The 13,938-nt window shown below is 35.3% G+C and overlaps 1 protein-coding gene across 4 annotated transcripts in view; it reads left to right on the forward strand.

Annotated features, from left to right (window-relative positions):
- The window catches only part of CADPS2 (calcium dependent secretion activator 2), a 602,646-nt gene that overhangs the window by 532,455 nt on the left and 56,253 nt on the right, over positions 1 to 13,938 (forward strand). For 2 of the 4 annotated variants that reach the window (XM_030932945.1, XM_030932947.1), the window contains 2 exons: positions 247 to 261; positions 7,134 to 7,208. In XM_030932945.1, coding sequence (XP_030788805.1) covers positions 247 to 261; positions 7,134 to 7,208 — 90 coding nt within the window. The remainder of the gene's footprint in view (positions 1 to 246; positions 262 to 7,133; positions 7,209 to 13,938) is intronic. The other 2 variants (XM_030932946.1, XM_030932948.1) reach the window with 1 other exon arrangement.

The raw sequence follows: 13,938 nt of genomic DNA on the forward strand, positions 1-13,938 counted from the left end.
CTATTCTTTCTATTTGATTTATATTTTGTTTGGTTTTATATTCAGAAGTACAATTTTATTTTACCCCATGATTTTTTGTTGAGAGTGGTGATTGGGTGAAAATTGATTTATTTTTCTTCAATTATCTGTTTAAGTTGACATTTTGTTGCCTTTTTTTCCCATTGTAATTATTTTTTCTCCATTTCTTTATTCTTCCCTTCTATTCTCTTTCATCATCTTTTTTTTCCCCCCCATGGCATGATCCAGTTTGGTAGTCAATGGGTAAGTCTCATTTTTTTTTCTAAAAGCACATTTCATTTGAGTTATTATTTTTGTAAATGTATATTTTTATTTTCATCTTTTCAAATTAGAATTATGTAAATTTATTTTCAGATTTTTGGCTTCTGTGTTCGCATATATAAGGCTAACAGCTTACAATAACATAGCAATAGTCCAAAGATTCATTAAAACACTAAATACTTATACCTTAAATAATGACAAGGGGAAGGTTTCTCCCCTGTTAGGCTGCAGAATTTATAAACTACTCTTAGAATTTTAAAGATAAAATGATTTAAAACCAAATTAATTCACCTTCTTTTAAATTGAAATCTGAATAGCTATAGGAGCAGAGTGATTACATTTTTCAAGCATTTATCTACAGTATACTTTTAATACCAAAAGAATTTCAAGTTTGGAGCTTTAGATGACATATAGCCCCTAAAAACTTGAACCAGAAGTCCACACCCAAAGTCACTTCATAGAGATGAACCCAGTGGTGGATTTCGGTGAGGTACAAGCCCACCAATGATACAGTCTTTCCTCCCACTCATGGCCTAGGTTGTGACCATCATCAGAGATAAGGAAGAGGCAGGCCTATGTCATGAGACTTCTGCCCTCCTCCACAACAGGTCATCATAAAATACCATCCCAGAATCCCTGAGTTACAAGGTTAGAAAAACTTTATGCATAAAGGATTGACTAGTGTATCCTTTTTTTTTTTTATTTTTTCCATGAGTCAGAATGTCTTTGTGTCCTGCAGGTAGGTTACATCTTACAAGTCTTACAGTTGACAATTGGGAATCAAACTCAGGGTGATTCTTCCTGGGCTGACAATTCTCATCCAAGCAGAAGGGCTTAGTTAATTGTGAAGGTAGATGGGAAGGATTACTACTTGTGAATTCTATAGCTATTGCCCCAGATATAGACATTAGCTATTTGGCCATAATTTATATTTATGCATGAATACACAGTTTTATTATTTGAGCAATTCAGCAGAAAAAAAATGTATTTGTAATACCATAGCATACAACCTTACAAATATATCAAGTAACTGATATGTGTTATAGAATGTTCAGTAATTACCATTCTCTGATCGCTTACAACATGATTTATTATATCTAATTATCTGAATAAGTAGGCGGCTGGCTTAGATACCAGTGTTTCCTATTTACCTCCTCATGTTTTTTTAATACCCAGATGTAAGCCTTTGATTGTCTGCCTGAGAATATTATCTTGTTTCTTCATAAACCTATTCTTTTCTCATCTGGTTTGTGGAATCATCTTCCATTGATCCTGGGTTTATCCATTTGTTCTTATTTTAACATACACTGCAGTACCTGACATGCAGTAGGCACTTAGTAAATGTTTGCTGAGTGAATGAACAGATTTGTTGTCACGGCTTTAAAAATCCTCCCCTGTAGGAAACAACTTGCTGTAGTGCTTAAGAGGAAAAATAGGCACACACACACACGCGCACACACACACACACACACACACACATGACGAACACTGTTACCTTGTCAAATGATTCTTTACATTAATAGGTGGGTGGTTTTGAAGAGGAATCTACTGCTGTTCATTATGTGTGCACCTTCGCATTCACACCAGAGACAATTAGTTCCCCACAACTTTCACACAATTAACATAGTTCAAAATGTGCAGGTGTAAAACCCATTAGCAACCGTGAAAAAGTGGCAAACAAGAATTTCATTGCAAAAGAATTTTATACTTTGTTTTTTCTCTCCAGTAAACATACCCACATAATTGCATAGACCTTCCCTCTCTATATATGCCGAGATAAGTTTTGGAATTATTGAAAATTAGTGTATACATTACATATACAGGTGAGTCAGTGAACCCCATTTAAAATAGCAACAAAGTTGTTGAAAAAACTAGATCATTAGACAATTTGAAACTATATAAAAATATGTACTACATAGTTAAACACAGCAGCAATGTTTTTGCTAAATTATAAATAAATTACCTCTCCAAAATCTCTAGTAAATTTGTTATATTGTCATCGCTTGGATAAAAGTTGCCCAACTCCTTCCCCACAGTGCATTCCCTTCTGTGCTTCTAAGTTATGATTCTGTTTTATTACATGCTCCATGATGATGCCAACATGTTCCACTGAGGCCCAGAATAGGGTTTAATGGAGTGATTAATGGGTGAATGATCTGCTCATGTGACAGCTATGTGAAGTGAGTCAGCAATCTCAGGCCAGTCCCTCAGGGACAGATGTTGAGATCACAAAACCACCAAAGTGTTTAGGATCTTCATTATCCATAACTGCACAAAAGCAGATGACTACATGGGCTGTAGGCATTCATCAGCCCTCAGAACCACTTCATTCAGTGGTCCCATTAGTTGATGATGAAGGTGAAAACTCATTAATATGGCAATTCAGGGGAGCAAGGGGCCCTACTTGGGCCAATTTTATTCTCAGTTAAATTAAAATGCACCCATTTCTGGAACTAACAATCCAGTACCTTTAAAATGTTATATACCCCAAGACAAGGTCCAGAATCTTTTAAGAAAGCTGGAATTCACTGGCATCTAATTAGTCTTCATTTCCTGAGTGTGTTTGTGTAACAACAGTCAGGTGAAGTGGTGCTATTCACCTGATTGTAGAGAGGCCAGGATTTTGGAATGTGCCTGACCTATGATTTCCCTGGGCTTCAAGAAGTAAGGATTCCTGAATGGTTATTTGAATGTAAGTTCAGAGTCACCTGCTGGGAAAGCAGGCACAGTTTGCCTTTGAGGGCAGATGTGGGGAGACTTAGCTTAAGAATGAATTGAAATCTGACAAAGCCCTAAAATCTAAGATTATCAATCCAACTGGAAGTATTATAAGAATTTTATTTTTTTCTTTTTTTAAATTTCAACTTTTGTTGTAGATATGGGGGTACATGTGTAGTTTTGTTACACGTGGGTATTGCACCCAGGTCCTGAGCTTGGTACTCAGTAGGTAGTTTTTCCATCCATATCTCCCTCCTTCCCTCTCCCCTCTAGTAGTCCACAGTGCCTGTTGTTCCCATGTTTATGTCCATGTGTTCTCAGTGTTTAGCTACCCACTTATAAGTGAGAACATGCAGTATCTGATTTTCTGTTCCTGTGTTAATTTGCTTAGGATTATGGCCTCCAGCTGCATCCATGTGGCTGCAAAGGACATGATTTTGTACTTTTTAATGGCTGTGTAGTATTCCATGGTATATATGTACCATATTTTCTTTATCTGGTCTACCATTGATGGACACATAGGTTGATTTCATGTCTTTGCTACTGTGAATAACATGGCAATGAACACACAAATTCAAGTGGTTTTTGTTTTGCTTTTGCTTTTGTTTGTTTGGCGTAGTGATCTGTGTTCCTTTGGATATGTACCCAGTAATGGGATTGCTGGGTCAAATGGTAGCTCTGTTTAAGTTCTTTGAGAAATCTTCAAACTGCTTTCCACAGTGGCTGAATTAATTTACATTCCCACCAACAGTGTATACGCATTACCTTTTCTCAGTATTTTTTATTTTTTTGTCTCCTTTTGTCACCCATGCTGAAGTGCAGTGGCATATTCATAGCTCACTGCAACCTCGAACTCGGGCTCAAGCGATCCTCCCACCTTGACTTCCGAAAGTGCTGGGATTACAGGCATGATCCACCATGCCCAGCCTCTGATAAAAACTTTTTAGGTTTTTATTGTTGGAAACAAAAATGTACCAAATTCTTACAAGAATGTCTGTTATAATAAATGGGAAAAAAAAAACTATCAATTTTATCTTGTAAATGTCTATGCAGATAAACTCTGTTTTTACCTGTGATCTCTTTTTGCATGTTCGTGTTTGTGTTTGAAAGTTATCTGAAAATTTCTAAAAGGCTGCTTTTGTGAACTAGTTTAAGCACACCACTGATCTTAGAATGTTTTAAACAACCACTGAACACTCCTGTACCCACCCCAGATGAACACACAATATCCATTGTTATTTTGGCAGTTTTTGACTTGCCTTATTTTAAATGTGTGCACACACAAATATTACTTTCACAGTTAATCATTAATTACATTCATTGACATATTTCAATTTCTGGTTTCATCCTTGTTCCTTAATTCTACAGCTTCCTTTCATGTTAATTTGTCATTTTCCTGAAATACATCATTTAATAAATCTTTTAGCAAGGGTTAAAAAAAAAAAAAAACCAGAAAAAGAAAAAGAAAGTTATCTGGGTCCCCTGATGAATGACTTTTTCTAGCTAACTTTGTATTACCTGTGTATGGCATATGTGAGTTATAATCTGCAGAATACATATGTAAAATGGGAATTCTCAGGCCATCTTTTCTCTCACGCTCATGCGCCTCTACCACCCCCACCACCTGTGCAGCCAGAGCAGATTCTGAAAGTTTCCAGCAGTTGTAAGATTAGTGTAAGTCATATCTAATCAGATACATTTACAATAGCAGAATCCCATATTATAGAAATCTGAAAACCTCACACTATTTGGATTTACTCCTTGGGTATTAAATTTAAGATGTATACTTCTTTCTTTATTCCTTTCTTTTTAACATTGTATGTGTTTATTTTTGTTCATTCATTCTCATTTTCTCTCCCTCCCTCCCCATCTCTTCCTTTTTTTCTCTTTCTCTCTGCTTATGGCTAAATCAGGTATCAAAGCAAGCAACAATCTACAGGTGTGTATTATAGGAGAATTTAATGGTTCCTGTTGTCCCTTGACTTTCACTGCTTTTCAAGAAAATGGGTATCAATGACCTCTTTTGTGGCTCATCACTTAATTTTAAAAGATTTGCCAGAATCAATTCAACCCAAAAGTTTAACATGTAGAAGCTCTGTATTTTATATACTATAGCTTTCCGATGACATTTGATCACTTTGAGTTCAAAAAATGAAAGTTATGAAAACACAGAAAAACATTGGGGATAAGGCATATTTAGGAAACTGCTTGGAAGTCTGGGTGCCTCAATGCCTGTATGCTTTGGAGCACTTTCCATGTAAGAGGGAAGTGAGATACTTGAAACCCAACACCTGTATCTCTTTCCTCTTCTACTCCAAAGAGTATCACATGGCATTTCATTTCCTCTTGCTGCATACACTGATCTGGAGTAAGAAGGGTGTGAAACAAGAGTGGCAGAGCGGGAGAGCCAGGCAGAGCTTATTTGCATAAGCTTCTCCATCGCACAGTCAGCTGCACAGCTTTCAGACAGGAGCTGGGGGCCCTTTTTTTGTAAGTGTGTCTGTGGAGGGATTACCCTACCCATCAGCCCGTGCACTGGAATTGTTCAGCTTGTCTCAGATATGTTCATGTGTGGGCCTGCCTGGCTCAGAAAATTATTAATAATTTAGATTGGATCAGAACTTTAACTGCCAGCCAGTGTTTTCAGGCTCTTTTTCTTCTACCTGTTTTTCTGTCTTCTCTCCCCTTTTCCTTCTCTTCAAGATAGAAACTCACTCTCTATGTTTCAATTCCATTTATCCTCTGGGGAGCACAAATTTGGGAATCGATAACGGCTTTAAGTGAGACAGATGCGCTTCAGTGGGTGCAATATGTGCCCAGAAAATTCCACATTCACACTGATGTGGTTAATTTTAGATCACTCATCATTACGCACTTATATTCACACCCACACACACTCAGACTCACACAGAAAAAGAAAATAATTCAGACACTCCAAAATTATCCTTCCTTTCTTTATTATTTATGCAGGTTGATGATAACCACTTGTAACTGTCGGAACCCTTGGGGAGAGGGGTGGAGTGTCATTCCTGAGTATTCCAAAGCAGACCTAAGTTGATGTTTTGTTCTGTGTGGAAACTTTGAGACATGTTTTCAGCACAAAAAAAAAATAGCTTTCAAAAACTTACATCTTAAGAAACCATTCAACCAGCAGTGAAGTTGGTCTAATGTTTATATTGACCTGAGTACTTTTACTCTATGCATTTTGTTAGCTGTTCCAAGAAGCCTTGAACCATCAAGATAGGGTTAGTCTTTACAAGTCACATTTTCTGTGAAGTGGCTATTGGGGACAATCAGCTGTCAGATACATGCTTCTAAAGGAAGAATTACTGTTTAAATGGATTTACCTTCACAAGCCTTGGAAGCCAAAGCTTCTGCTAATTTAAGAATGGAACCCTCTAGTATTCTCTAAAGAAAAAAAGAAAAAAAGTCTTTCAGGTTGATTTTAAATACATCTTTTTTTGGTATTTATTTAAAGGCATCTTTTTCATGAGGAAGCGGTAATAAAACTATGGAGAGTGAGTGATGTTTCATTATACCTTTTATGGCCTATTAATTTGTTACCATCTATTCACCTTTGTTGATGAAATTCTAATTTTGCCCTTGCTCGAGCATATTGTAAGAATTGTATAAACTGCTGCTCCCTGTGCTGACAAAAAGGTCCTTTTAGAGTGAACAATTGGGAGCTCATTTTATTTCTAGAGCACATTTAAAATAACTTATGAATGAGAGTTGTCAGACATGAAATGCAGTATTAATTAAATCTTTTTCTAGTCTTTTTGCTTCTCCAGCTAAACCAACCCTTTAGAAAAATACATGGCCACCTTAATTATAGAGGAGAAGACAAAAAGTATCCTTCACATTCCTCTGCCTGAATAAGAATAAGAACTCGATTCATCTAAATAATAACCCCATTAGCTGCTTAACTCAACAGTGCACATGGGAAAATTTTCAAACCACAATGTGAAAAGTGTTGATTGGGTGGATCATTTTCAAGGTTTTGTTCTTTTAATGTTCAAAATGATCATTTAAAATAAATCTGATAGGTCATAACTAGTAGATTTAGAGCATTTGTGATTGATGACAAAAATTTTGTGTCCATGTCAACTAATGAATTTTTATCTTTTAATATCTAGCAACAGTACCATTCAAAAATAGATGATCTGATCGACAACAGTGTAAAAGAAATCATTTCACTGTTAGTTTCAAAGGTAATGTATTATTTATTCACCTTTTTAAATCAAAGTGAAAAATAATTTTCAATGGAGAATTTTTAAAATATTTTTAAATATCTAATTGAGAAAAAATGTAGTTTAAAAGATTAGGGCAGGAAAATATTAGAATTTTCAGAAAAGTTAGGAGCAAAAAAGGTTAGGAACGACTTTTGATTGTTTTTTGTATATAATAAATTTTGGCTTTTCCTAAAATTGTTGTCATTTTAACACTAACTCTTCTTCCAGTAAAACCTTATTATGTCACATTCATGTTCTCTTGCTATTTAACTCCACAGAGCTTTGAGTAGCCATCAGTCCTTGAATTTAGCCCATCTGTGGTGGCGACAACACTAAGGCTGTATATCTGGTCTCAGAGACAGACAGAGAAAGCCGCAGGGTGACGTCTGAGGTCCTCCACGCCCAGGAGTTTCCCAGGATTTCCCATTTGATGCTCAAAATACCTTTGATAAAAGCTATGATCTTTCCCTGTATAAGTAGAGGTGAAGCAGTGGACGCCTCATTTAGTGATTAGATGATTTAGATTCCCACTAAGGTGTAACAGATGGTCATGGGTAGCATTTGAGATCGGGGGCTGATAAGGAAAGGAAGAGAGAACGTGAGAGCACCAGGAGTTTAAGAGGATGAACAAAGAGAATGGTCATGTTCCTAGAGGTACTTTTCGTATGAGCAGATATATCCCATGCTCTCACAAGGCTTCATCAAAAAGCCCCAAATCAGGCTTCTTCATAAAACAAGGATGACAAGAAGCAAAGGTAAAACCACCCCCAATGTAATAAACAGACAAAAGACATCCTGTTTAGAAAAGAAAAAAAAACAGAGATGTCCCATGAACATGAACAATGTTAATCCTCATTAATCCTCATTAATAATTTAAGGAATGCAAAGTGAGCTACAAAATATGCTATTTTCTCTAGCGAATTAGCATACATGTTTTTAAAGTAACATTCAGTTTTAGGTGAGGCGAGACACTCACCTTTCCTATATAGGGGAGTATAAATTGTTACAGCCGTTCTGGAAAATAGTTTGGAAATACATCAAGTACATTAATACCTTTTCACCTTTTTCTATTTTGTCATACTACTTAGATGCACAAAATATATACTATTGGTATTTGCCATATTATGTCTTACCAAAATTTGGAAACAACCTTAATTTCTAATAAGGGAAAAGGTAAAGCAAATTATGGGACATCTGAAAAGGTAAAGCAGATTATGGGACATCTGTATTAAGAAATGATACTATCAAAGACTATTAATGGTAAATGAAGAGTTTCATAATATAGTGTTAAGTGAAAACAGCTGAATATTTAAAAGTATAAAGTATGGTCTGGATTTGCATCTTATAGGAAAAAGACTGTTAGGATAAAGACCAGAATGTTAACAGAGCTTTTATCTGGGTAATGGGAGTATAGTTCATTTTTTATTTCATCTTCAATTTTTTTTGTATTTTTCAAATTATCTAGTGTCATGTCTTAGAGTGGAAAACAACCACAAAGAAAAACGATGTTAGAATCACACCACCTCACCAGCTTATTTTTGTTCTCCTGATTTTTACCACTGCACCAAATACCTACACATACACATACCTCACACACTCGCCAACAAGTGGATAGATAGAGAAAATAAAATAGGAAAACCATGGAGGGAAGGGGTGAACCACTGGAGAATCAAGCTCTCTGAGGAAGAGCAGTGAGATTTCCACCCTCTGAGGAGCCCAGCACAGCAGCTTGCATCACCACACAGTCAACCCACTACAGTGAAATAAAGTTAACTTTGCACCTTATTCTCTGTGAGGCCTTCAGGGAAATTTTATCCAGATATAACCAACTCATGAACGTAGTGCTCATGCGGAAGTTGCCTTTTGTGAGAAGTTTGCATAATTGGCATCATTCAATTATAGACTAGCTATAGATGATACAGGGTTAATCAAGCAGCAAGGAAAAAGTCCAATGAGTTTTGCTTTGGGGGTGGGAAGGAAGAGTACAGAGAAGGCAGATGGGGCTGCATGTCATCTCTGCATCCATTTCTGGCAAAGTAAGACACTTAAATTTTTCTGTATCAAATACATCTGGTTAATTTTTAAAATAGTGTATTTGAGCTAAGTAAGGAAAAGATATTCTAAAATAACCTGCACAGTCCACCAGTAGCTACTAGCCACATGTGGTTGTGGAGTACTTGAAATGTGGCTAGTGAAGCTGAGAAATTAAATTTTTAATTTAATTTTGATTAAAAGAGCCTCATATAATACTGGATATTATATTTAGAAATCAGCACTAGGTTATAGTTTTCCTCTATGCCTAATTTATTCTGCTCTCAAATAGTACTTATCTTTAATTCTTTGGTTGAAAAGTATAAAATAAGTTTACTTGATAAGTTGAACCAAACATCTCAAGCTTCTGTAAGAGATGACAATAATTAGTGTTTTCGAAAAAGATGATGCAAATTAATCTCCATAATTATGATATTTTAAAACCATTTTATTGATATATTAACAGACAAAAAAAGTGTACATGCTTAATATATACAAGATGAGTTTGTAGATAAGTATACAGCCATATAAGTATATAATCATAAAACCATCACCTCAAACTGTACCATAAACTTACCCACCACCTCCCAAAGTTTCCTCCAGCCCTCTTAAGTAATTATTTCTGTGTGTGATAACAGTCACATAAGATCAATTCTCTTAGCAAATAGTATTGTTTTCCGTAGCACTATACTGTAGAGTAGCTCTCTAGGACTTATTAATCATGCATAACTGAGACTACTTTTGACAAATATCTCCCCATTTCACCCTCCCCTCAGCTCCTAAGAAACCAACATTCTACCTTCTGCTTCTATTATTTTGACTACTTTTAATTCCTCATATAATTGGTACTATGTAATATTTAATCTTCTGTGTCTGACTTATTTCACAGAGCATAATATATTCCAGGTTCATCTGTTTGTCTCAAATGGCAGGATTTCCTTCTTCTTTTGAGGCTGAATAATATTTCATTATATGCACATAACTCATTTTCGTTATCCATTCACCTGTCTTGTGGATATTAAAGTTGCTTCCAAGTCTTGCCTATTGAGAAGAATGCTGCAGAGAAATGAGAGTGCAGATATCTCTTCGATATACTAATTTCAATTCCTTTAGCTATATACCCATTAGTGGGGTTGCTAAATCATATAGTAGTTCTATTTTTCATGTTTTGAGGATTCTACACACTATTTCCCATAACGGCTACACCAATTCACATATCCACCAACAATGGGCATTTTCTCCACATTGTCACCAATACCTGTTATCTTTCGGATTGTTGATAAAAGCCATCCAAACAGATGTGAGCTAATATCTCACTGTCATTTTGATTTGCACTTCTCGAAAGATTAGTGATATTAAGCTCCTTTTCGTATACCTGTTGGCCATTTATACATGTTCATTAGAGACATAGTGCTTTGCTCATTTTTTTAATTTTTAATTTTTTTTTTTTGCTATTGTTAGATGTCAACTCCTTATCAGACAAATAGTTTGTAAACATTTTCTCCCATTTTGTAGGTTGCCTTTTCATTATATTGATTGTTTCCCTTGCTGTGCAGAAGCTGTTTTATTTGATATAATCTCATTTTTTAAAAAATTTTGTTGCCTGTGCTTTTTGTATCATAGCCAAGAAATCATTGCTATGGCCAATGTCAAAAAACTTTTTCCTTTTTCCCTATGTTTTATTCCAGAAGTGTTACGGTTTGGGGTCTTAAGTTATTTAATCCATTTTTACTTGATGGTGTTTTGTTGATGGTTTTGTTGATCCATTTGTTTATGGTGTAAGATAAGGGTCAAATTTTATTCTTTTGTATGTGTGCATCCACTTTTCCCAGCACTATTTATTGAAGAAACCATCCTTTTCTCTTGACACTCTGGTCAAAGACCAGTTGACCGCATGTGTGGGGGTTTATTTCTGAGTTCTCTGTTTTGTTCTGTTGGCCTATACTTCTGCTTTTATGCCAGTAACATTGTTTTGCATCACTACACAGTCGAAAATCAAGAGTTTTGATTATTTTAGCTTTGCAATGGATTTTGAAATTAGGAAGTGTTGTGCCTCCAGTGTATTCTTTTGCTCAGAATTGTTTTGGTTATTTGAAGTTTTTTGTGGTTCCAGATTAATTTTAGGATTGCTTTTTCTATTACTTTAAAAAAAACTATTGGGATTTTGATAGAGATTGCATTAATGTGTAGATCACTTTAAGTAGTATGGACATTTTGACTATAATAATTATTCTAATTCATGAACATGGGATTTTTTTTTTTTTGTTTATTTGTTGTTTGCTTTTATTTCTTCAGTGTTTTATACTTTTCAGTGTACAAGTTTTTTGCCTCCTTGGTTAAGTATATTTCTAAGTACTGCATTATTTTTGATGCTATTGTAGATGAGATTGTTTTTCTTAACTTCCTTTCCAAATAGTTCATTGTTAGTATGCAGATATACGAATGACTTTTTTTATTATACTTTAAGTTCTGGGATATATGTGCAGAATGTGCAGTTTTGTTACATAGGTATACACCTGCCATGGTGGTTTGTTGCACCCGTCAACCCGTCATCTACATTAGGTATTTCTCCTAATGTTATCCCTCCCCTATCCCCCAGCCCCTGACAGGCCCCGGTGCATGATGTTCCCCTCCTGTGTCTATGTGTTCTCATTGTTCAACTCCCATTTATGAATGAGAACATGCGGTGTTTGGTTTTCTGATCTTGTGATAGTTTGTTGATTTTTTTTCTGCAACTTTTCTGAATTTGTTTATTCTAACAGTTCTTTTTTGTAGAGTCGTTAGGGTTTTCTACGTATTAAGATCATGTAATCTGCAAACAGAGATAATTTTACGTGTTCTTTCCTGATTTGCATGCCTTATGTTTCTTTTCTTTTTCTTTTTTACTTATTTATTTTATTTTATATTTTTGTCTACTTACTTTGGCTAGGACTTCTAGTACTATGTTGAATAGAAGTGGCAAGAGTGGGCATCCTTGCCTTATGCTGTATCTTAGGGAAAAACGCTTAGTTTTTCACCATTGAATATGATGTCAACTGTGAGCTTTTCATATATAGCCTTTATTATGTTGAGATAATTTCATTCTATTCCTAATATTTTGAATATTTTTATCATGAAACATTACTTAGTTTTATCAAGTGTTTTTCTGCATCTATGGAGATGATCTTGTGGTTTTTATCCTCCATTCTATTAATGTGGTGTATCATAACAATTGAATTGCTTATATTCAAACATCATTGGATCCCAGGGATCAATCTCACTTGGTGACGCTGTATGATTTTTTAATGTGCTGTTGAATTCAGTTTGCTAGCATTTTGTTGAAGATTTTGGTATCCATGTTTATCTGGGCTTGTAGTTTTCTTTTCTGGCAGTATCTTTTGTCTGGCTTTGGTATCAGGGTAATGCTGGCCTCATAGAATAAGTTTGGAAGTGTTCCCTCTTCTGGTTTTTTTGTTTTTTGTTTTTGTAGAGTTTAAAGGGAATTGGAATTAATTCTTCTTTAAATGGTGGAATTCACTTCTTCAAATATTTGGTAGAATTCACTTTTGAAGCCATTTCTTTGTTGGGAGGTTTTTGAATACACATTCAGTCTCATTTGTTATCGGTCAGCCTTATTTTATTCTTTCGATGGTGTCATGTTTCCCTGATTCCTCATGATCCCTGTAGCCTTACACTGGTATCTGCGCCTTTAGAGAAACAGTGACCTCTTCCCCTATTTACAGATTGACTTCAGCAGGAAAAGCCCTTCATCACTCACCCCAGCTAGAAATTTTGTGTGGGCCAGCTGTTAGGGCTTGTGCGCAGGTGTGATGCCAGAGTCCACAGGCAGGATAGACTGTGGTTTTATTTCATTAAGAAAAACTAAAACATCTTATAAGGCAGTGATTCTTAAATGTTAGCACACATACACAACAAAATTACCTAAAAGCTGTTAAAATGTAGATTTCCATACCCCAGTCTCCAATGATGCTGAGTCTTACGTTTGGGAAGAGGGGAAGGAAGGGGCATGTTTAACCAGCCACCGTGGTTATTTTACAATAGGGAACCATGAGTTAGACTTTGAGAAACACTGCTCTGGTAAATCTTCATCCAGACTGGCATGTAAACCTTTAAACTTTAGGATATTAAAAAAAAATAGCCTATAAGATAGTTTATTCACACTTGTTTTTACCAAGGAAGAAATGAATTTTTTAAAAGAGTTTTAAAGTACCTACTATGAAACAGTCACTGTAACTATACATATGTGACTTTATTTAAGCCTTACAAAACCTATGAAATGAACATAAAATAAAGTACTTTGCATAAAATTATATAATGTGACTCTTCCCCTAATGAAATGGGCAGTCTTATCCTAAGTCACTGATAGGAACATAATTCTCAAAGTACTTTATTAAACTGATGCACGTCAAACACCTAATTAATTAGTGAGAATCAGGATTCAAACCTCTGAGCTTCAGATCCTTAATCTAATACACTTAACTGATTCTACATCTCTGGGAAATCTGTAAAGAGCAACCAGCCCTTAAAAATTAAAATATGTGGTTTCTACATTAACTGTTACTACACTGTCAAATTCTAAGAGTCATGTCATAGACATTTTTATATCATAATAATTAACTCAACATAAAGTAGATGAAAATAACACTGAATTTCTCATATCCCAAATATTTCTTCCCAT

This window comes from Rhinopithecus roxellana, chromosome 6 (genome assembly GCF_007565055.1).
Source record: "Rhinopithecus roxellana isolate Shanxi Qingling chromosome 6, ASM756505v1, whole genome shotgun sequence".
In the NCBI taxonomy this organism is placed as follows: domain Eukaryota; kingdom Metazoa; phylum Chordata; class Mammalia; order Primates; family Cercopithecidae; genus Rhinopithecus; species Rhinopithecus roxellana.